The 23,821-nt window shown below is 42.0% G+C and overlaps 1 protein-coding gene across 5 annotated transcripts in view; it reads left to right on the top strand.

Moving 5' to 3' along the window:
- The window catches only part of GALNT11 (polypeptide N-acetylgalactosaminyltransferase 11), a 45,974-nt gene extending 23,341 nt beyond the window's left edge, over positions 1-22,633 (top strand). For all 5 annotated transcript variants that reach the window (XM_054633449.2, XM_077189836.1, XM_077189891.1 and 2 more), the window contains 8 exons: positions 2,615-2,740; positions 4,039-4,288; positions 6,556-6,673; positions 8,289-8,441; positions 11,031-11,249; positions 14,339-14,443; positions 19,278-19,415; positions 21,851-22,633. In XM_054633449.2, the coding sequence (XP_054489424.2) occupies positions 2,615-2,740; positions 4,039-4,288; positions 6,556-6,673; positions 8,289-8,441; positions 11,031-11,249; positions 14,339-14,443; positions 19,278-19,415; positions 21,851-21,982 (1,241 nt within the window). In that variant the 3' untranslated portion in view covers positions 21,983-22,633. The remainder of the gene's footprint in view (positions 1-2,614; positions 2,741-4,038; positions 4,289-6,555; positions 6,674-8,288; positions 8,442-11,030; positions 11,250-14,338; positions 14,444-19,277; positions 19,416-21,850) is intronic.
- The last annotated feature ends 1,188 nt before the right edge of the window (positions 22,634-23,821 follow it).

Below are 23,821 nucleotides of genomic sequence, written 5' to 3' on the forward strand. Positions count from 1 at the left end.
TCTGTTGTTAAATTGAAGCAATTAGTGAATTTGAACCAAATTAAGTTCAAAACATTCAGGTAGCTATTTTTGCCTTTCTGACTTCAAATAAACTTGTTCTGAAGCCAAAGGCAGGAGGAGATATTGTTTACACAGAATTACTGCTCTTGATGCTAATGATCCTATGGTTTTGCTGCTGCTTAATTTTAATGGATGGATGCTTGCAAAGAAGAAAGGTGGGGACTGGGGATGGTTTGGAAACTGAGGAAATGGATAAAACCTTTGGCTGTGCTATGGATATCATGAGCTCAGGCAGATTACTTGATCTTTATGCCCCTTTGTTTTGTTTTTTAATTAAAGATTAATTTTCCTTCCATTGCCTGCTTTCTGAAGTGGTGTTCTAGATGAAATTTGCTCTAGTTCTTCACCTACAAATACGAAAGCTGTGCTACTCATCAGTGCTGTTCTGCAAACCTTGGGCCTTTGCACCTTGTTTTGCCTCAAAAAGCTGCTTAAACTCAATCATCAGCAGTTTTACTAACCAAGCAGGCATTGCCATGGCTCAGCTGAACCCACTGTTGTATTTTTTTCTCCATTCCCCGAAAGGTAGGATTTCTTTATCTGGCATAACCTCTTTTTCCCTGATTTAGCTTTAACCTGTTATGGAAAAGCCTGAGGATGTGTTTTGGAGGCTGTTACTGGAGGCATTCTTCTGTGTAGAAGGAGAGATTGAGGAACAGAAAAGGAGCCAATTGTCTGCAGCTCAATACTTTAGAGTAGTTTAAAATAACAACACCCCAGACTCCCATCCTAGGGCCCATTTTGCCTTTGTTGCATAGATATGGAAGAAGGTAATGCCTGAAGTAATTTTTGAAGACTGGCTAAAAGGGAGCAATTCTCTCTTTGGAGGAAAATTTCTCAGGACTGAAGCAGTTTTTTGGGTTGTATCAGAAGTATCAGTGCTCCCAGTGGACGTGAAGGTGACACACAAAAACCCATCAACAGCAAAAGTCCCAAAATGTGTCTGAGACAAACCTGCCTGTTAAGAGTGATCTGTGATATGGGCACAGTTGCCAGCAGAATGCCATTTTGTGTGGGTCAAAACTCTGCTGGCCCTTCCATTCTGCTGCTCAAGCCAATGTTGTGGACCTGGTTTAGCTCCTGGTGTGCATGTGATATCTATTCCTCTTAGTTTTACCTTACTATTCTTTTCAGAAGTTTGCAAATGTGAAAATCCTTCCTTGTTTATTTGCCTCATCTGCTGTAAGAGCTGAATTTGATAACTGAGCTTTTCTGCCTTGTGCTGGCCCATTGTTTCTGTAGGTGTACACTGGTCTCTGCTCTTGCTATAATGAATCAGGTGAAGAATGATTCAAACATTATTTAATTTAAGGTGTGCAAATCTGCCCTGCTTGTTTGAGTATCTCATTTGGAAATACTTCAGAGATTATTTAATCAATTTTCCTAGGAGATTTTCTCTGAAAACATCTTCCCTGTTTTCTCTGGCATATGATGTCATTATTCCAGACCAGGGAGAGAATTCCTGTGACTCAAATGAATTCTGTCTGTATCTCCCCAGAGTTTCCTTTGTCTTAGAGTATTCTCTAGCATCATACTTTCTGTGTGTTACCTTCTCACTTCTGATCCACCATGTTTCCTTGCAGTGCAAAGGCTGAGATCTTAACATTTGGAATGGCATCTGGGAATCTCCTGCCTGAAATTTCTTATTCCTCCTTAAAGTTACACATATATTCCATTGGCATTTAATCTTGTTAACAGCAATTTTAATGTTTGAGCTGACATTGATCAAAATAATATTTATTTTGGCATATCCTCTGACAAAAGTCTGTCTGCCTCTCTGTACTAAGGTTCTCTATGAAGTCTCAGTTGGGTTTTTGCTTTTCTTTCTCATTTTATATTCCTCTTTATTTCTCCATAAGCTTATTAACTTATGCTTTTCCATTACTTCAGTCTTTATGTGTCCATCTTCTCTTCAGTAGTGCTGCTTTAATGTTAGAAACCACTGACTTTGGGTGAAAGAACTATTGTTACTCTTAAAATTGCCATTGATGTTAGCTAAGTTACAGTAGTGCCCATAGACTCCAGTGAACTCTGCACTCCTTCAAAAGCACAGGCTTGCTTTGATCCTTTTGGGTTTTAGAAAAGCAACCAGCTGTGAGTGAGTTGGACTTGGTATCTGTTGTTCTGTCAGTTAAGCAGGCACAGATAATATTAGGTGTCTTCCTGCCTCTTTTGAAAGGTGTCAGCATTTGTTTTCATGTATGGAATGTAGTAATTTAAATAATTTGCCTGCATGAAATGTTTATTGTTGCATCTGTTGCAAATGACAGTCACCATGAGAAGAATTTGGAAATGTGTTTCTTTGAACAGCAAACTTTCAATTTTTTTTGAGCTTAGTAGTTCCAGTTAACTTGAGTAATGTACAAAAGACATTGGAGGGAAGTATAGGATGTGTGAGTATTGTCCTTATGATACTCTTGGTTTGAAGCTCTGCTGTGTCAGGGTAATGTTTTGATCAAGATTTTGGTCATTTTTGAGTTAAATGTTTTGAGATTTTAAATAGACATTTCAGAATTTCTTTCTTTTTGTTGAACTTGTGTTTTCCTTTTTTCAGCTGACTTGAAAAAAGACTTGAGTGAATATGTTGAAACTCAGCTTCCCAAAACTACAAAATTGGTAAGAAATGAGAAGAGGGAAGGCTTGATCAGAGGAAGGATGATTGGAGCCTCTCATGCCACAGGTACACTTGCTTTTCTCTCTTTTCCTTGCATACTTTGATTAGTTGTTTGGGTGACTTCTCTTTTTGTAGTGCAGCTTTTCAGATGTTGCATGTTTGACCTGTGGTTACTTTAGCCTCCTGAGGAGGCTCTGCATGTCATGCCACACTCTCAGCTATGCAACTTAGCATTATCCCAAATCTTTCTTCCCCTGCACTTTATCAAATGAGAACTGAAATTTGGATCCAAATTTCAGTGTTTTTTATACCTTGAGACACTTTGAGTGTTTCAGCTGTTGATTCTTTTCTTTTCCTGGAGACATTTGCTTTCAATAAAATGAGGTACATTTTAGAGTGTGTAAGTGAAATTGTGAAACAAAACCAGTATTGTGCTCTAAAAAAGTACCTCATTTTATTGAAAGTTATGAACACAAGTTATCATCATCCCAAATCTTCCCCTGCACTGTATCTCAAACAATGACTGCAGTGTTAGTGAGACAATGTGGAGTTTTTCCTATTCCTGCCCTGAAAGAATGTTGTCTCAGGAGCATCTCCATGTGGTCAAGATACTGTAGTTGCAGAATATTTTTTGTATGTTTTATGTGCAAACTTTTGGTCTAAAATGAAATCTGCTCCCTTTTAAGGTACACTAATTGAGTTTTTAATGCTCAAATCTAATAACAATGTTTTTCTGTATAAGCTCTTCTGTTGCAGTGAGTGTTAATTGGGAAAACCAATATTTGGTGATTCATAAACAGCCTTTACCAGAATGTGCTTTCAGTTAAACTCTCTGGCATCTGAGAAAGTGTGCTACTTTCTTAAATAATTTTGAGTGGCAGATAAGTCTCTTAATTGGTGTTTGCCCATTAGCATTGTAACAGTATAATCCAGAGAGAAGATTGAAATGAATTTTAGCACAGCTTGGAAAATGCAAGCACAGTTAGTGGAATTTTAAGTAATTTTATTGCTCTTCTGAACTGCAGAAGTTCCATCCCTGTGCTCAGTCAAATACTGGCTGTGGAGTGACTTGTTATATTTGCATGCTCCAAAGTTGTTTTCTTTAAAGCTGTTTCCCATCTCTTCCATATTATTCTAGTGTTATATAAATTTCATGTTGTCTCATAAAGATGCTGGTGCCTTTTTACACCAACTGAGCATGAGGGTGTGTCACAGATCAAACTGCTCTTACTGACATGTTGCAGGTGATCTCTGTGGAAGTTGCCAAGTGTTGCTCTGTCTAATGCACGTGTGTTTGCACTGCAATGTTTGTGTTCCATGGCACTGAGGAACTTCCTTGGCACTTTGTGTGGTGTGGCCTGCAGGGAAGGTGCTGGTGTTCCTGGACAGTCACTGTGAGGTGAATGAGATGTGGCTGCAGCCTCTGCTGACCCCCATCAGGGAGGACCACAGGACCGTGGTGTGCCCCGTGATCGACATCATCAGCGCAGACACCCTCGCCTACAGCTCCTCCCCCGTGGTGCGCGGGGGCTTCAACTGGGGCCTGCACTTCAAATGGGACCTGGTGCCCCTGGCAGAGCTCGAGGGACCCGAGGGAGCCACTGCTCCAATCAAGTAAGGCTCCTCCCTGTGGTGAGAGGCTCAGTGTGACACAGGGGTGATCAGGAGCACTCCCTAAGCAGTGGGGAGGGGTCTCTGGCTGTGCAGGTTTAGGAGCAGGTGCCTAACCTGTCAAATATCTGACTTGTTTATTTCACTTAGTTTTGATCACTATTCCCTATTTCTATTTCACTTTAATTTCTGGCATTTAATCAGGAATTAGCTAGATCTGCTTTATTAGGTCAAGAAAGCACACTTCTAGAAAATGCTTATACACTAGCAGCTTTTGCTGAAGACAAAATTCTGGGGGAGCTTAGGGTAGTCTGTATTAAATATATCCAATAATTTCACTTTTGAGCTATGCATTGATGTTTGTTTCCAGTCTGTTGATGTGCTTGGCTTAATGATAATTTTGATACTGCCTTTGTTCTAGGAGTAGCCTGCATATCCCACTAATAAGAACTATATAATTTCTGTGATGAAATGCTGAAGAATTACTGGATTAGGAAAATCTGTTTGTGGTAATAGGAATTTGTTTTTGTGGTCTTTTGAGAGTTGTTTTGAAACAAAAGTCTCAGTAAAGCTCAACACTGGGACTTGAAAGTTACCTTCCTTATCTTTTAACCGTTGATGGCTGTGTGACCTGTACAGAACTGGCAATACCTGGTTCTAGTGGATGTGTAGCTGATGTTAAATGGTGTCAGCAGGCACCTTTTATTAGGAGCAGACATGTATGGTTCAGACACAAGAATAGAGCTCTCCCAAGTGAATTCCTTCATGAAAAGAACCAGAGCTGCTGCAGCAAAGGCAAGGAGTTTACTGTGCTTTTTCTAGTTGCAGGTATCAATCTCAGTAAAGAATTCAGGTTTGTCAGGTGGAAGAGCTGCCCCTTTTTTACAAAATTACTCTTTGTGTTTAAGATTTTCCAAGTGAATCAGAAATTAGGTGTGTTTTCATTTCTCTCTCATTCTCTTTTCTTGGACTGTAAATAAGAACATTTCTGCTGCCACAAACAGTTCCAGCACAGGTTCTCTGCTGTCATCTGACAGCTCAGCAGTTGGCCTTCCCATGTCTCCCCATCCCAAGATTTTTTCTGAGAAGCCAGGAAATCATTAAGTTATTTAACAGCTTGACTGTCTTGTTTGGAAAGTGTCACTGTGGCAGTTTCTGATCCTGGAGGGAAAGGACAGACTGAAAAAATCTGAGTGGGGAATCAGTATTGAGTGTTAAAAATCTTTATTGTGTTAAGACCTATCCTCACATTTAATGTGGTCAGTGGCTGAAGGTTAGCTGTTGCTGTGTTCAACTCTGTTGTTGCATTCTTTCAACTCACTTTTATGAAAAGTCCTGTGCTAAAAAGACAGAGAACTTTATAGTTTAAAGCAAGTGTAACCATCTCAAAAGATTACCTTTTCTGAGTATGAAAGTGATTTTTCCTACCTAAAGGTCTCTGCCTCCTTTGAATAAGGAGCCTAGATTGCTATTTAACCTTGCAGAAGGCTTTCCATCCAACAGAAAGTATTGCATTTTAGAGACTTTCCACAATGAAGTATTTTTGTGTCAGTGAGAAAATTGAGAGTAACCTTTCAACCCAGTTTTTAAGGTGACAGAATCTGTTGTAGAAATTTGTGTGAGAGCAAGCAATGAAATATTGACCCAGGCTTGGTTTCATCACAGGGGGTTTTTCCAAGGATGGGAAAAAGCCTTTTTCCAGCCCATGGGATGTTCCAGCTATCATATCACATTTTTATGTAGTGTTTTTACTCTGTTATACTCTTGTAGGTCATCCACATATTCTAGTGTTGTGATACAGTAGGAATTCAAGCTAGAGACTGAACAGTGAGGATCCTATGCAGATTTTTACAGAATAGAACACATTCTAGTAACATACAAGCAAGGTAAAAAACTGGGAAATGCCAGGTATAAATACACAAAGTGTAAATAACTTGCCAGTAAACTGATAATTGAGTCAATAATGGAACAGAGCTGCCTCTGGCACTTAGTGTTCCTCTTTCTCTGTCCTATCCCTTTTCCTCAAGTTTACCAGGTAAAGAAATATGATTTATAGATATTGGAACAATGGAAGATCACAAATATCACTTACAGATCTGCTTTTGCAAATACTTTGAGACTAGAACTCATGTCTAAGTGGCTGAAGGATTCTGTGTTATGTCAGTTTATCAATTTGGACTTTGGGACCAACAGATTCAGCAAAAATTACTGTGTGGGTGGTTTTTTCTCTGTCTAGAAGAAAATGAACTTCCTTCCATGCACCTTTTTAGGTCCCCCACCATGGCTGGAGGGCTGTTTGCCATGGATCGAGAGTACTTCAATGAGCTTGGGCAGTACGACAGTGGCATGGACATCTGGGGAGGAGAAAACCTGGAAATATCTTTTAGGGTAAGCAGAGAATTTACAGCTCTGTGCTTGAATGTTTGTGGCTTTTTCTTAGTTTGGTGGTGGAGCTTTTCATAAGAGCTGTAAAGAAGAAAAAAAGGAAAAGAAGAATTATGCAAGTTTTTAAAATTAGTTTATGAGCAATGTCTAATGAATTTCACAAATTGATTAGAGATGTGTGGCTCACAGTAATATTGCTAAGATGGAAGCTTAGTGTATTTCCTTGGACAGTTCTGCCTCCTTTTTGAGGACCTGGAAATGTAAAGGTTTCTGGAACTACATTGAGAAGCATGGAGAGGAGTCATCTTGGTTGAAAAAGTAATGAGAAAATCATAATCAGTGAAAATGGAGCTGCATTGGGCTTCCTGTATTTTTCTCTCATCTGCCCTGTCACTCTGCTAAAAGAAAAACAACTTACTGTGCTTAATGTCATGCTTATCTCTTTATTTTTGTAAAGGGCATTCATCAACAGTTTGACAAGAGTCTGCCTTAAAATGATATGCTATCATGACAGATATGAAAAGGGGATTAAAAGGTGAAGTTAGCATAAAAAAACCAAACAAACCTAAAACCAGACACAAAGCCCCCAAAACTTCAGAGAATCTGTCAGGTGGAAAAATGAAGATTAGGGTTCAAAAATAAGAACTGGAATTTCATGCACTTGAGTGACTTTAAAGGAGTGCGTACTGAATAAATAAAATCTTTCAATTTTCTGTATAAATGTAATTATTAGGTATCTGAGTAGAAGTGTGTGGAGTGTGAGGAGATTATTGTTGTTATCTTGTAATACACAGTTTCAATAAAAAGGGCTTTGAAATATTGGAACACATTCAGAGAATTTAGAGCTTCTGGAAGTCCCTGTCTCTCTGGGGGAGGGTTGGAAAGAAGTTGAGTCTTTATCTTGTCTAGAAGGAGTTTTAAAAGTGGCTTGATTATGAACTGCTAATGTGGGATGATTTTCTGGGGCTGGAGAACATATTAGTCCAGCAAATGGCCAGTGCTGGTAATTTGCTGGGAGATGAAGTTAAAAAAGCAATTTTAAAAAAAGAAATGGAAGTAAAGTGTAAATAAAGTGTAGATCCCTGGTGCTACAGATAGAGACTCCTAAATGTAGCATCTGAATGGGAAGAGTGTTTCTGAGTTCCTCTGTTTTAACACAAACAGTTCTGTCCAGTAAGTTTCCATACTTAGTTGAAAATCTCTCCAGGTTCCCTTGATGACAAAGACTGGTCTTTGTTATCTGTCACAGAATTGTGGACTATTTTCATGCAGGTAAAAGAATTTAGGGAACTTAATCTGCAGGATGAGTCCTAGCCCATATATCCCAGTCTTTTCTGCTAGGTCATTAGAGCAAAACAGCAAAATTTTCTGTTTGTCTCTTGAAAGCCATGATGTGTTTTGTGGAAAGTGTGGTCATATGAGAGGAATAATCTTTTGTAACATGGAGATCTAAAAATCTGATTTGTCAGAAAACGTGACATGAAGGCCAACATTGCTGACACCTAATCCTGTATAATGTATAATCCTACCAAGGTATCCCTTGAAGAAGGGGAGGAGTTAGTGAGCAATCTGAGCAGTGAGTGAGCAACCTGAACATGTTCTGGTTTTTCATGGACAGATCTGGATGTGTGGGGGCAGACTTCTGATCATCCCCTGCTCCAGGGTGGGACACATTTTCCGTAAGAGGCGTCCCTATGGCTCACCTGGGGGACAGGACACTATGGCTCATAACTCACTGAGGCTGGCACATGTGTGGATGGATGAATACAAGGTAAGGAACAGTTCTAGGTCATGAAATAAGGTTTTTGAATGGTTTTGACTAGTTTGTTTGTCAAAGAACTGTGTCACAGTGAGATCTGTTACAACTCTGATTGGGTTTTCCTTCTGCAGCCAGAACTCCTAATGTTAGTTCTGATAGGAATTCCTAAATTCTGTAGAATTGTAATTTGGCTTTTGAGTCCTTCAATCTCCTCCTTGTTACTTTACTGCCTGCAGGAGATTGAGTTTTATGCCCTTTTAGTGAAGTAAAAGATGATGGGTGAGCTTTTGTAAGCTCTGCATTGTGTTGTGTCCAAATCAGTATTACATGGCAGCCTTGTACTGTGCCTTCAGGTAGTTTCCATGTTGCTGAGACAGGGATATTTCTGGCTGCTTGTTTGCTTTCTGTTTTAATTAGCAATCTGCTTCTTAGTCTGTCTTGCCCTGGAAGAGAAATCAGGATTAATTTCTGGATTCAAGGGCAGAATCTTGTCTTCAGATCGTGATACTGATGCTTTTAAACATAGATCAGGGGTTTCTGAGTCCCTCATCTTTGAGATACTTAATGACATTTTGCCTTCTGAGACCACAGGATTTGCTGTGTGCTCAGTTCCTAGGGTCCCTACACTTTCTATACAAGATAGATTATATTAATTTTATGTTCTTTGGAGGTTTATGTTTCATTCCCCATCCTTTGCCTTGATCTTCAATTTGAGGAACCTGTTAGAGGTCATTAATTTTTATCTCCATTCTTCATCTCTGTAATGCTTTGGTGGATCTGATCTATCACCTTCCCTTTTACCAATGCCTGGGCACAGTTGTTTTGTGATTAATGATGGCTTTCTCTGAAGCTTGGACTTGTTTCTTTGTTCTAATTTCCAGTTGAACTGATTTATCCAGCAAGCACTTGAGCTGCTGGTTCTAGCAGTCTCTTATCACAGATTTGTGTCCAGAACTTTCCCAGCTGTTTCTGGTCTGATTCTCTGATAGCTGCCAGAGAATGTATGGAAGACAAGCTTGGAAATATTTTTGTTTTTGTAAGAATAATGCAAGTATTTAGGGCCAGTATAATTTACCAAAGCAATCTAACAATGCACACTACAAAGATAAGACTTAATCTAACAGTGCACAATACAAAGATAAGACTTAAAGGAGTAAATATCAGTATTTAATAAATGAAATGGCATGGAAATGATTCAGCAAAATTTTCATAACTGTCAAAAGCAAAATGAAAAACTGTAAGTTCATGTATACAGTGGTAATAAATAACACATGCAAGGTAGGATACCAACATTTGAACTTCAACCAGGAAAGAGGAAATTGGAATAGCAGAGCTACTTTTTGAAGGAGGCCAGATTGTGATTTCCAGTCTGTCTCCAAACTTCCTCAGAGCTGACCAACAGTCCAATGTACCCCAAGTACACACTTCCCCTTCCTCTGCTGTTAAGACAACAGTGATACATCCAGTACATCCAAATGCTCAAAGATCCTGATGAGGAGAGATATGTAACTTGTCCAGAGGTGATGCTGTCTGTTTTCTGAGTATCAGATAGCAGGAAATAATTGAAAACTGTCAGAACCACATCATGGTGGGTGGATTCCAGATGTCTCTTAGAGATTAATCCAGCAAAATATCATAGTTCAGTGCCCTGAAAACTGAATTCTAAATGGTACCTAGTAAACAAATTATTATGCAAGCACAATGCCTTTTTTGTGGGCTCTGTAAATCTATCTGGAATTAAATGCTAAAAGGTGATTTTTTCCTAGTTTTGGCAATAGTATTCATGCCATGTTGTACATTCATGAGTTCCTGCTTGTCCCCATTGTTGTCTCTGCATTGGAGTCAAACAGCACAGGAGATTGGGTTGGAATTTCAATCCATCCTCACCTAATTTGTGTATCATCATAAAATAGAATGTGAGAAGAATAACTTTGTGGGAGCCTTTTTGGAGATGATGCAGATGAATGGAAAGAACTGGGCTTCCCAGAAAGCCCAGGTGACAGTTCTGATTATTCACATGAATAAGGTGTGTTCCCACTGAACTTCATTATATTAGTCCATTTATAGGTCTATTCTGGAATGGTTTTACCCTGACCATTTGTAAAGTTGGAAGGCTGGAAACTGCAAGACAAAACACACTGGAATCCCACAACAATAAAAACAATCCATTGAACAATCAAAATAATTTCAAGACACCTTTGTCAGATGGGGCTGCTGATGATACATTAATGTTTTTTACTTATTGATTTTAGGATGCCTGTATTGCCAATGGAATAAAGTCAGGGGCTGATTTGTTTCTTCCTCAAGTTGGCATCTAACAAAGATCAGCAAATTTTTACCCAGGAATTATCTTAAAAAAAAAGCCTTCAGTTAGAAAGATTAGCTCAGAGTTAGGCAAGATTAAATCTCACTTCCTGTGACAATGCAAGCATTGCAATTTCCTACTGCCAGTTTCAAACCTCCTGGTTGAAAGCACTAACAAAATGAAGTGAAATTTTGGGAGTTCTGGAAACAGGAAAAAATTGGGAATCAGTAATCTGAAATTACTTGAAATCTGAATTTTTTTTCTCCTTTTCCCCAACCTGTTTCTCTTAAATACAGGAGCAGTATTTTGCTTTGAGACCTGAGCTGAGGATGAGAAGCTATGGAAATATCACTGACCGTGTAGAACTGAGGAAGAGACTGAACTGCAAGTCCTTTAAGTGGTATTTAGATAACATCTATCCTGAGATGCAAATATCTGGGCCCAATGCCAAAGCTCCACAGCCAGTTTTTATGAACAGAGCACAGAAACGACCAAAAATAATCCAGCGTGGAAGGGTAAGAGAAAAACTTAAATATATGGAATTCTGGTGTGTTAATTGTTGTGAGACCTTTTTACCTTAAAGACTTGCTCAAATACAACAAAAATAGTCTGATTCCTTAATTTTGCAACAAGCTGTCTTGAAAATAACAGGATTTTTGTCAAATCAGTCTGATCTGTATTTCAGGTCATCCTTAGGCTAGATATGTTCTATGAGGTTTCTTACCTTGAAGTTCTGACTTAGGAAGGTTTGCTGTCTTTAGAATGTGTTTTCATGGCTGTTGGTTCTGAAGATGGATTTGGATAGGGAGAAATTTGGCCTCAAATATTCATGCTCTGTTGGTTTATGATAAGAGTACAGTGTAATTAGTTTCCAAACTCATTGCTTTTACTGGGTCATTTTCTGCAAAGGTGAACATTTGCATCTGAGGCTGATGATTGCTTTTCTAGTCTTGGCTGTTAGCTAATGAACAAAAGATGAGTTTTTCTCCTCTCTTTTTTTCTTCAAAGTAGAAGTGAAAAGAGAAATTTTTATGTGTATTCATGAAGAAAATCATTATTAAATTCATGCCTTAGCTCTGACACCTTTGCTTACAGGTTTGTATGCAGACAGAGTCAACAAACAGCTGCATCTGCTCTTTCCAGGGTCAAATTCCCTTGATGTGTGCTTTTTATGCTTCCCAAAAATAATTGATAGTTTCAAACCCAAGACAACTATCTCAATGTCTTCCCTGTGGAAGAAAATACTCTGCTTCATGTGCACACAGATGATGGTTAGCAGGTTCCCTTTTAACTCAATAGTTGGAATCATTTAGTAGTGATGTCCCTCCAGGCTGCAGTAGCTGCTGGTTCTGCAAGCAGTGAGTCAGGAGGACCTGTGTTCATGCAGGACCTCTTGGCACCATTAGATTTTTTTCTTGGAAGCAGCTGTCTGGGAATCCTCAATTTGTGCAGTATTTTTATAGCAATATCCCAGCCAAGCTGTGAAGTTTGTTATGTGGTTTCCCTGAATAAAACTGATGGGCTGATTCCCCTAGTTGTTGGATGCTGTTACTCCCCTAGTCAGACCTTTTCTTCTTCTTTTTAAAATTTAATAGCTTTTTGCTTTCATTCAGACAGAAATTTGACTGAGAAATTGTTGATGTTGGAGAGAAGTCCAACAGATCCTGCAGGGATCTGAATATCTCAGCAGCACTTAAAGTTAACTCTTCCCAGCAGTTATTTACCATGGCTTAATTTAGAGAAAAACTTTGTGCACCCCTTAAGAAATGGGGACAAGAAGTAGAAAAATGCAGTTCCTTGGCTTGGTTCTCTGGGGTTCAAGAATTATACCCAGCATTGTATGAGAGAGTCAGCTTTGGCTCTGGTGGCTGTATAAACTATTTCCAGATGCCTGCAAGGAACAGAATGATCAGCCAATGTCACCACTGTGTGCCAGACTCTTTAGGATTTGGGAGGAATCACTCCAAATCTCAGTTTATTCTCAAAAACTAATTGGGCCACAGATAAGTGGTGGTTTGACAGCTGGGAAGAAATGTAATGATCACAAATGGTTGCAGCTGTTACCAGTGAAATCCAATGCTGGCCATCATGGCCAATTAAAAACAAAGGACAAAAATCATACAAAACTCATGTAGTCTATGGTTTAAAAACCTTCTGTTGAGTGAGGAATGATGAAAATGAGATCTGTGCTAGATCTGGGGTGTGAGGAAATGTTACTTAAAATGTTTTGTGTAATTTGTTTTAGATGTGTGTGGGGAACAGGAGAAGCATGGTACACTCAAGGCAATTGTTGTTGTGCCTTGGGACAGCTATTTCCAGAAATGGTGTTTAGTGAAAAATATTATTTGGTATTTGTGCTAATTTTTGCTATCATGTGATTGAGCAGTTTGTTCCTTTTATTACTGGAAGGGTATTTTGGTTTCTAAAAATTTGTAGAGTCAATAGCAATGCCAAGACAGCTATGGATGTCTTCATAATAAAGTTCAGCTGGCTAGTTAATCAGCCTGGCCTGGAGTTCAGGACAGCAAATTCTTTTTTGTTCCACATCCAGCTCCAGATTGGAAATAAGTATTTTTAATGTGGGTGTCAGATCTGAGGCCCTGCCATCTCTCAGCTCATAGTGTGCAGGCAGTGTTTGCTGCCTGCAGAGCCTGATCCCCACCACATCAGGGGAAGCAAAGTTAACAGGCTGGAAAGAAGTCATCTGCTGGCCAGCAGTTAGTTCAGAGCATGTGTGTAATTTAAAGCCAGAATTAGAGGTGTTTTGTCCCCCTGGGTACCTCTGTGGGGATACACCAAGATCTTAATGATTTTTTGGTTCTTGAAATAGAACAACTTGAACGTTGTACAGCAGAAAATGTCTTGGATGTCTCTTAGGGTGGGCATCACTGTTCAGATCAGGAGAGACTGGCAGCTTGCTGAGAGCCTCCTTGTTTGCTTTGATGGTGGCTGCTTACAGTTCTGCATCACAGGATCCTGACCTGAATTCAGTCCTCTGATACACCATTCCCCTAAATCAGACTAGGTGGGGCATTAGAGCAAAAATAGCATTTAGGTGCTTGTAACATGTTCTCTCTCTCCCTGATCCATCAGCAAAAGGCCACAGCTGATAACAGTGGCTTTTCAGTTACATAAATGCTCTTGAAAACCAATTTGCAAACAACATAAATCTCTGAAGTTGTTTTTATTTCAGTAATTCCTTCTCCTTTCTCAGGGAGGCTGTCCTGTTCCATGAAGAGAAGCTGTAGGAGGAGACTTATGTTTAAGTTAACTGTAGTGAAATGCAGTTTATACAGCACAGTCAATATTCCTGAATAGAATTTGGCCTTCGGCTTCCATGGAGAGTGAAGAGGGCAAAGAAACTTGACAGAGTAGAGCCAGGATGTGTGTACTACATTTGTACCAGAGAGAGAAATCTTGATGTAATTAGGAAGCAAATTGGAACTATTTAATGCAGTTTTTTCTCCAAATTACATGAAAAACAGAATGGCATTTTAAGAGGGAAGATTTTTTTAGTAACTGGAAGGGTTGGTTGAGTTTTTTTGAGCACACTAGGGATCCAGGGCTGTTTTTTACTGACTGTCAACTTGTTTTCCTCTCATAGCTGTATCACCTCCAAACCAACAAATGCCTGGTTGCCCAGGGCCACCCAAGCCAGAAAGGAGGCCTGGTGGTTGTTCGGGAATGTGACTACAACGATCAGAACCAGGTATGAGATTCCCAGTTATATTGAGTTCATTCATGTCTTTACAATGACCAAAATGTTTTCCTGCTGGCAAAGTGCCCTGTGTGACATCTCATCAGCAGACAGGCTGCTGTCAGAGGGTCATTCAAACCATGGGGCTGGCCAAGGACACTGTGGAGCTCCTACTAATGCTGAGTGTTGGATGTTATAATCTCCTTCTCTATGGCATGAATCTCTCTATTTGGCTGAAGGCTGCCCTAAAGTGGCTCCTGATGGGTTCATAATCCACTGATTGGCACTTCAGAATTTGTAGCAGCTCTTTCAGTTGGTTCCTCATACTGGGATTGAGAGCAGCCCTTTCCTGCCCTGCTGGTGTTTGTGTACTGCACAACCAGTCCTCTGCTGCTGGAGAGGCTGCAGTTTGGGATAAATGAATGATTTGTTGTTAAATAAAAGGAATTCAGGAGATTCTTTGGCTACAGGTGAATTGCTGATCTGGGGATTAGTTAGGGATAGATGTGAAAACCTAATGAGAATTTTTGGATCACTATATGAGGCCTTTGCCATTTCACTTCTTGCAGGTGACAGAAATTCAGGACTTGGACAAAAAGTCTCCAGGATAGAGAGATCTTCAGCTAATGCCATAAAGGCTTACATAGCTAAGAACTACTCTGAGAACTTTATGATTTAGGAGCCCTTGGGATCCAATTCTAAAATCTAGGTTGGATCTAAAGAGAAAAATAATCAAAGGCACAGAATAAATGGAGCATGGGATGTAAAGCAGCATAGCTTTAGTAAAGGTGGGTTGTGCTGGACTAACTTGATGCTCTATGACATGGGTGACAGTTTCCAGGCTATGGAAACTGCAGCAGTGGAGGCAGAGTGATTTGTGACAGTCCCAGCAAAATGCTGTGGGCTTTGTCACCTAATGGGACTTTCTGCCTCCTGTGGTGGCCTCACCAGCTGAGTGGGACAGAGGAACACTGAGGGGTGTTTGCACTTCTCAGGATAAGTGTGGCTGGCTCTTGACACGGGTCCAGCTGTCAGGGGCAAGTACAAGTACATCCTTGCACTTCACCCCTGGAGCACTGAGAAATCATCACTGTGACCAAATTACCAGTTCCTGTGTTGAGGGTAGGTTAATTAAAGCTGGCATGAGAATGGAGTTTTTCCTATTTGTTCTATTCCATTAGCTGTAGGACAGTCAGCAAGTCTTGTAAATAGAAAGGCTGTGTGAGTGTAATAGTGACTGATGGGCACCATCACCACCAAGTGATTGCACATTTGCAGTGCCAAAGCTGCAATTCTGAGCCATTCTGCCTTTGGGTGAGAGAACCTGGGCATGATGTCCACACAGTTATGCTTCCCTTCTCCTTGCTGCAATATTTCTCATAATGAAGTGCCACATGCCTGAAGGAAAAACTCTGTTGATTTTCCACATCAAAACTTTTTTCTGACCTTTTTTTAATCCAGGAGAACAAATTTTAGTTATCCCTTTGGTGCTGAGAAAGACAAATCTGTGCTCTGATTGTTGATCTTTGGCTTCTTTTCTCATGAATCTGGTTTACTATTGGTAAACTTAGCAATTATTTCTCATAAAAAAACTGGCTGTGCTATCTTCTTTCACAATGATTTTGTTCTCCAACCAAGTATGGCAACCAGCACTGTTTTTCTGCTATTACACTTATTTTGTTCTCCTAATAAATCCCATGAGTGCCTTCAGCCAACTTGCTGTCATAACCTCTTGAACAATCTTGCTATAGATATGTGAGAACAGTGTAGAGAAAGATGACATTTATTTAGCAGCTTCTTATAAAAATAGCAAGAAACATCCTGACTATTGGAAGCTTTTAACTGTACTTTCACTCAGCTTGTTGGCATTTTCAGCTGGTTTTGCCCTAGAATTATCTGGTTTATGCCTTTGTCCTAGGAAAAAAGCCTGTGTTTGGTCTGGTGAATGCATGTCAGAGTTGAGCAGCCTCTCTAAAGTCATGGGACTGGCCTTTAAAGCAGTTCTGTTTTACCTTTGGTTTATGCTTGCTTTGTTTTCTCTAGCCTTCATGGCTGCTAAGGAATTTCAAATTCTCATTTAACTTGGATTTAAAAGCAGTAACAGGTATTCTGTAGCTTTCAATTGCATCAGCATTATGGGCAATCCTTTTCATTGTAGTTGACTTAGATGGTCATCATTAAGTAAAGTTGAAAATTAGTCAGGCACATCACACTGTCCTAGTTTCTCAGGCTTGACATGACTGACATTCAGTTCATATTTTTGCTATAGAAAGAAAATAATAGGGGAAGTGGGTTTTGTATCTAGAAAATATATTTAAAATTATATCTATAAGTTATAATGAAAACTAGGATGCTCCATTAACTGTAATAGAAACAGTCTGGGATAATTCTGGGGGCTGGACACAATCCCAGTTTTAGAAACCAAAGTCTTCACAGTAACTCTGCTAGTTAGGAAGTGCATGCAGGTTGAAAATATCCTGCACCTCTGTTGCCTCTTTTTTTTTAAATAGATTAGATTTTTTAATTGTTGTGTTTGGGGTGGTTTTGTTTTTTGTTTTTTGGGCGTTTTTTTTGTTTTTGTTTTTTTTTATTATTTTAAGAAAATACAGAGGAGGATAAAAGAAGAGAGCTCTCAGAAATGAGACAAATCCTGGGAGGGCACCTTTCTGCTTACAGGCTTTAGATACTGTGCTGCCTTTGCTATATGGGGCTGTTGCTCCTGACAGCCTTTGGCAGCAAGAGCTGAACATTATCCTTTCAGTCTTCAGCAGAAAATTAGTTAATAATTTCTGGAGCATGCTAAGGCTTGCAATTGTGTAACAAAGAAACCTCATGGGGTGGCTTTGCTTTCCTGGTGCTTGAATCTGTTAATAATCTGCAAATTCATAGTGATACTCTAATCTGGATTTGGAACCGAATTTGGGCCTATTTTCCCCCTTTCCTTTGTTTTCTACACTAAACACATAATTAGTTTGAAATTAATTTTGGCTGTCTTGTGTAAGCCTTTCTGGTGAAGCATCACACTGGGTTTAACCACTGCCTTGTGTTCTTTGCCATCACTCAGCTTTTGACTGAAGATCTGTTCCCTGTGTCACTGCATCTTCTCTCTCCATTCCTCCCAGTTCATCTCTTGTTTGGACTTGGCTCCATCATTGTTCTTTCCATAGTAATTCTCTCTGGCAAGTCCTGCCATTTCTCCATTCTCTCCTCCCTCTTTAATCTTGCCATGCTTTCTTTTTCATGGCAGGCTTTAAACAGAAAAGATTATTTTAGAAGGCACAAAATGCCTGAGGTTGGGGCAAATTTTAATGTGATCCCTGCACTTCTTCCAAGGAGGCCTTTCTTGTGTTATAATAGTCACTGTGATAATGAACTGTGTGCTTTCCAGTCATGCTGTCCAACTGAGGCTGTGTCCCAAATCCCAGCACCCCCCAGAAGGCTGCTTTTAGTTTCATAGGCCAAAAAAAGAGACAAAGCAAAATTTATGTGCCTGACTTTTCTGCCTAGAGTTTGATATGCCATATTCTGACTGTGAAACTCATGCAGACTTCATGGAAAAAAATAAATTACAGAGTGGGCATGGCAAGGGCAGCACTGAGCTGAGAAATGGGAACAGGGCTGGAACAGGAGCATACCACATGAATTTTGTGTGTCTGTAGGTACTTCAGGGACAGGGTTGAGGGGCTCTGCTCCTCTTGTTCACAGGCTCTCATGTCAGGGGGAGGGAATTGCCTTGCTCAGCAGCCCCAGAGGCTGGGGAGTGCTGTCCAGCTGCCCTGTGAGTGCCAGGGCTGCACTGAGGATTGGCAATAGCTGTCACTGGGTGCTCCCAGGATCTTCCCTGCACTGCAGGGCTTCACTTTCCATTGACTTCTCTTTTCTCTACCCCTCTGTAACCCAGGATATTTTGAGGTGAAAACCCCCAAGTTCCTTGATTGCTTTGCTTTCTAGCTTGGGATTCAGACTCTCCTGTTGGTTATGAGAGCTCCAGGTCTTCCACAGATGTGATCTTGGCCAAGGGAGGGAGAGCCAGCAGCTCCTGCAGCTGTTCCTGCTTCCCTGAATGCCCAGCTGTGCCAGATGTGCCTTGCTGAGAGCCAGCAGGGTTTGGGCATGAATGGCAGCAACTGAAGGTGCCTGACACATTTCTGGTACCAAGAATAAAAATACCTGCTCTGTTCAAGCAGCATGTGGGAGAGGACAGACAAGAGGCAGCTTCAGTGTGTCCTTGTTGCTTGTTGGAGCTGACAGTTGGTTTTTTCAGTGTGATCACAGAGAAACTCTTCTGCCATGTAAATTCAGGAGCCAAATTGCAGTTGAAGCTGCAAATATGAACCAGTGCATTCCTGTTGTCATTATATTGCAGAAGTTCTATTGTCAGTACATTGCAAGGGTTCCACATTGCCAGAGTTTTGTACCTCCTTGATGTTTCTTGTAGGCAGCTCCTCCAGGCACTGACTCTTCCTTGTTCTCACAGCAGCCAACTGACCCCAGTTTCCCTCAGCCAACCAATCCACTCTTTTATAACACTCTAATTATTGGCTACAGCTGTGGCCTGTTAAAATCAGGCCTGCTCCTCATAGTTATTAATTGGCTCAGCTGAAACTCTTTAGGGGGGGTAAGATTACATTCTGTACTACCTTGATTTACTTATGTTCTATCCCCCTACACATTCCTGCTTCATGCAGGTGGGCCCAGGGAAGGGGCTGCATTCAGTTCTCACCACTCCCTGCAAGGCCCATCTCTGGCATCCAGGTGTTGAAGCATCTCCTCTGTAGGTGAACAGAAGACTCAATGAAACTGCCCTGAAACATTGCAATAAATGTCTTTCTATCTTCTCTTGCAGGTCTGGATTTACAATGAGGATCATGAGCTGATTTTGAATAATCTGCTGTGCCTGGATGTTTCTGAGACTCGCTCGTCGGATCCCCCGCGGCTGATGAAGTGCCACGGCTCCGGGGGCTCCCAGCAGTGGACGTTTGGGGTGAGGGCAGAGGCTGCCATGGGCACATTGCTTGTAGTCAGTGTCTCAGTCAGGGACAGGGGTGTGGTTATGAATTGTTGCAGTGTTGTTGTGGGTCCCAGGATGAGGTGAGAGATGAGAATTGACTCCCAAGTTCTCAGAAGGCTGATTTATTATTTTGTGATATTATATTACATTAAAAGAAAATTATATACTAAATCTATACTAAAGAAAGAGAAAAGGAGACATCAGAAGGCTAGCAAAGAATGATAATAAAATCTTGTGGCTGACCAGAGAGTCTGACACAGCTGGACTTGGATTGGTCATTAAGTAAAAACAATTCACATGGAACCAATCAAAGATGCACCTGTTGGTAAGCAACCTCCAGACCACATTCCAAGCAATCAGATAATTACTGTTTACATTTCTTTTCTGAGGCTTCTCAGCTTCTCAGGAGAAAAATCCTGGCAAAAATATTTTTCATAAAATATCACAGTGACACAGTAGCACTAACAGGACATCAGGGCTGAATTTAAGTGTGCCTAAACCTCAGATGTACCAGGGCAGTTGCCAGTGGTGCTTCCAGCACAGCTCTGCACAGCCTGTCTCAGGTTCCTACCGTGCTGCTGGTGGGCAGCTGGAGTTGCCAAGGGGAGTCCCACAAGCCCTGTTGCAGCCCAGGGTGGTGTGGAGGTACAGGCAGATACTGTGTGAGCCAGGGCTGTGTGTGTGTGTCTGACACTGGCACCAGCACTGCCACAGCCCCCAGGGACAGTGGGAACAGTGGGCTGAGCAGTTGTGCTGAGCAGAGGTTATTGAAGGTTCTGCAGCTGGTGTCAGCAGGCAGGGATGTACAGGAGTGGGGGAATGCCACTGGGGTTGGGTGCATGTGGCTGCTGGTGATGCCTGTGGCAGGGCTGGACAATCTGCACTTCATGTGTGACACTGGGCTTTGAGCTGGCCATGGCCACGGTGGCTGTGGGAGGTGGGTCTGTAACAGGGGCACATTGGTGCTCATCAGTGATCCACAAGGAAAGAAAGTGACTCAAACACTAGGATTGATTAGGAAGGGGATAGAAACTGAAGCAGGGAAATGTCAGCCCACCATGGCAGTTTGTTTGTGCTGCATGTGCAGGTCCCCTCCTCTCAGAAAGGCTGAATTAGGGCTGAAGAAGGCTCAGAGGGGCATGGAAAGGCAAATGGAAGGTGTGGGGCACCTTTCCCATGAGGAATATGGGCCCTTTAGATATCAAACCTTTTGGAACCAGGGGAACTCCATTGAGTGAGTCATTGATACAGGAAATACTAACTGTGCACTGCCAGTTGTGGTACAAGACTTGGACTGGGGGGAGATTTTGGAGGAGTGTTTTGTTTTCTTACCATGTCCTCCTGCTTCACTGGATGTCTGGTTGTGGGCACAGGCAGTGGCAGAGCCTGGCAGGGCTGTTCTCGTGGATCTGCTGTGCAGGAGAGCAGGAGGTGGCTGCCCATGGGAGCTGCTGGGGCTGAGCCCTTTCCAGGCAGCTGCTAGAGGCTGGCAGTAGAGATGGCACAGTCCTCTAAAGGTAATAAAAGGATAGGATCTGTTTCCTTGTCACTCTTGGCTGGGGTTTGGCCTTGCCCTGGCTGTGGGCACCCAGCAAGCACGAGGCCTGGCACGACGTGTGGCAGCTCCCCAGCGTGTGGGTGCTGAGGGCAGGGGCACTGCTAATGCATGGCCAGATACAAAACAGGGACCTCTGTGCAGCCTGGAGAAGAGAGGGCTCCAGGGAGGCCTTAAAGTATCCTTGCAGTGCCTAAGGAGGCTACAGGAGAGCTGGAGAGGGACTTTTTGCTAGAGCATGGAGTGATAAGACAAGGGGGAATGGCTTTAAAATGACAGAGGGCAAGTTTAGGTTAGATATTAGGAAGAAATTCTTTGCTGTGAGGGTGGTGTGGTGCTGGAACAGGTTGCTCAGAGAAGCTGTGGATGCCCCATCCCTAGAAATGTTCATGGCAAGGTTGTATGGGCTTGAAGCAACCTGATGTGGTGGAAGGTGTCCCTGCCCATGGCAGGAGAGTTTGACCTAAATGATCTTTAAGGTCCCTCCCAACCCAAACCATTTCAGGATTCTATGACCTGTCTGTGCCCACTACAGCCTTGTGGGCTCTCTCTTTGCTGAGTGCTGGGGAATGGGTTTGATCATCCCTCCTCCTCATTAAAAGACTGTGGTATAAACAAAATCCCAGCTGGGGGCCTGTGAGGATGTGAGAGCCTTTGTTTCCAAGTCTGGGTGTGGTTATGGGGTGTGCTGTACTCCACCACTGCTGTGGGTCTGGTGTGTCAGGGAGGCTGCTGAAAGGCTCATCTGTCAGAAGGAGCACCCCGTCCCCTTGGGCATCATTTCCAGCTCCAGTCTGACAATGGAGAACAGAAGTTTCAGGAAATAAATCCCATCTGTCTTTGTCTGCTCTAGAAAAACAACCGCCTGTACCAGGTCTCGGTGGGGCAGTGCCTGAAGGTGGTGGATCCCCTGAGCCACAAGGGCTACGTGACCGTGGCCATCTGCGACGGGTCCCTTCCTCAGCAGTGGCACTTTGAGAGCTGACACAGCCAGGAGGTGGCTGAGGAGAGTTCAGCTGAGCCTGGTTCCCCTTCAGCCGCGATCTGAAGTCATTCTGGAGGGGTTTGTGTGCAGCCCTTGGCCGCTACACCTGGCACAACCGTGGAAGGACCTGCTGGAAATGCCCTGCCCCGAGGAGCTGAGCGTGGGAAGGTCCAGGCCCCTGGTCACACATGAGAGCAGCAGCCCCACTGCACCAAGGAGTGAAATTTATCATCAGTTCCTTGGATGGTCCTGGATTATTGGACTGGTTTTAAGTAAGAGAAATCATTAGAGCAATGTAATTTAAATGGTGAGATTTCAGCTTTGTGGATCTTCTAAATGACAATGACAGAAAGGAGTCCTCCTTGACTATGTCATGTGCAGTATCTCAATAATTTACATTTCTAGTATGGGATTACTGGCCAAAATTATTTTACTTTTTCTGGAAAATATTTTTATTCCCTTTTATCTTCTGATAATTGTCATTTGAAATATTTAAATTTAGTTCTTTTAATTTTAGGATATTTTATGTAGTTTAAGTTCTTTGCTGTCATTCGTCACCTCATATTTAAAACAAAGTAACTATTGCAAAGTCTATTTTGATGACTCATGACAGTAGCTGCATTTAAAATAAAGTATCATTTTTTTTATTAATTTGTATGGCCTTACTCTTTGTAGCTGTTAGACCAGAAAGCACCAACTTAGACACTGAGGGAAATTAATGTTCAGACAATTTAGGTCTTGTTTTCACTCCTTTTTTCCCTTCCTTGCATCTTGGAAGGCTTGACAGATAATTTCTGGTTTGTTCCCTCCACTTCTCTTTTCATTTATTTTACTATTTCTTTGACTTCCTGCCTCAGCTTCTTCAGTGTGTGGGAGCTCCTGCAGAAGAGAAAAGCTGCTCTTACCCAGTACATTTTTTCTTAGCACTGCTGTTGGCCTCGTTTCCCACTCCACAGCCATGGCCTTCCCTAGGAACATGCAGGTTGGATTTTGGAAGTTCCAGGACAGCCTTGCCCTTCCACTTGGGCAGCAGAAACATTCTCCAACTGCATGAATACTCCAGCATCCACTTACTGACCTTTTGGGCAGTGTGAAGAAAATAATGACAATGCTGGAGTAATTACAGACCCACGTGTTTCTGCAGAGAGGAGATTTGCTTGTGCCAGACTCTGCTTGGGACTTCAGCCCCCTGCCAGGGCCAGCACCTGGGAGGAGAAGAGCAGAGGATGCAAAGGAGCAGGTAAGAGTGGCCTGGCCACAGGGCAGCTGCTTTGCCTCCTCCACTAGCCTGGAGGGACCAGGGTTTGAAAAGCAGAACCAATTGGCTGAAGTTACTCAAGATACTTAATTACTCCCATTGTAATACTGTAAGACACCAGTCATGCTCTTTCCTACCACGAAAAGCCTCTAAAACCAACCTCAGCCCCCTTGGTCAGCTGGGCCTGTGCTGTGCCTTGCTCAGGGGCACCTGCAGCCTTCCATCAGCTCTCAGGTGCCTGCTGCAGTCAGGCAGGGCTGGCAGGCTGGGGCTGGATCATGCTGTCAGCTCAGGTGAGCCCTTTCACTGGCAGCTGTGTGGGAAATTCCAGTCTTTGCTGGGGTGAAAGGAGGGGCTGCATCTTCCCTTATGCCTCTCTGCTTCACCCTGACTGCTGGCACAGCTCCTCCCAGCTGTGTGCAGGGGCAAAATTCTCTGTTACATTGGTGATGGCAGCCACATTGTGCAGAAACCTTGCTTGGCTTTTTCTTCTGTTGCCTTTATGTTGTTTTTTTTTTTAAAAAAATTAAAAACCAGGAAACCCAAACAAATCATCAAACAGGGAGGGCAGCTGCTTGCTT

Source organism: Agelaius phoeniceus, chromosome 1 (assembly GCF_051311805.1).
Source record: "Agelaius phoeniceus isolate bAgePho1 chromosome 1, bAgePho1.hap1, whole genome shotgun sequence".
In the NCBI taxonomy this organism is placed as follows: Eukaryota; Metazoa; Chordata; class Aves; order Passeriformes; family Icteridae; genus Agelaius; species Agelaius phoeniceus.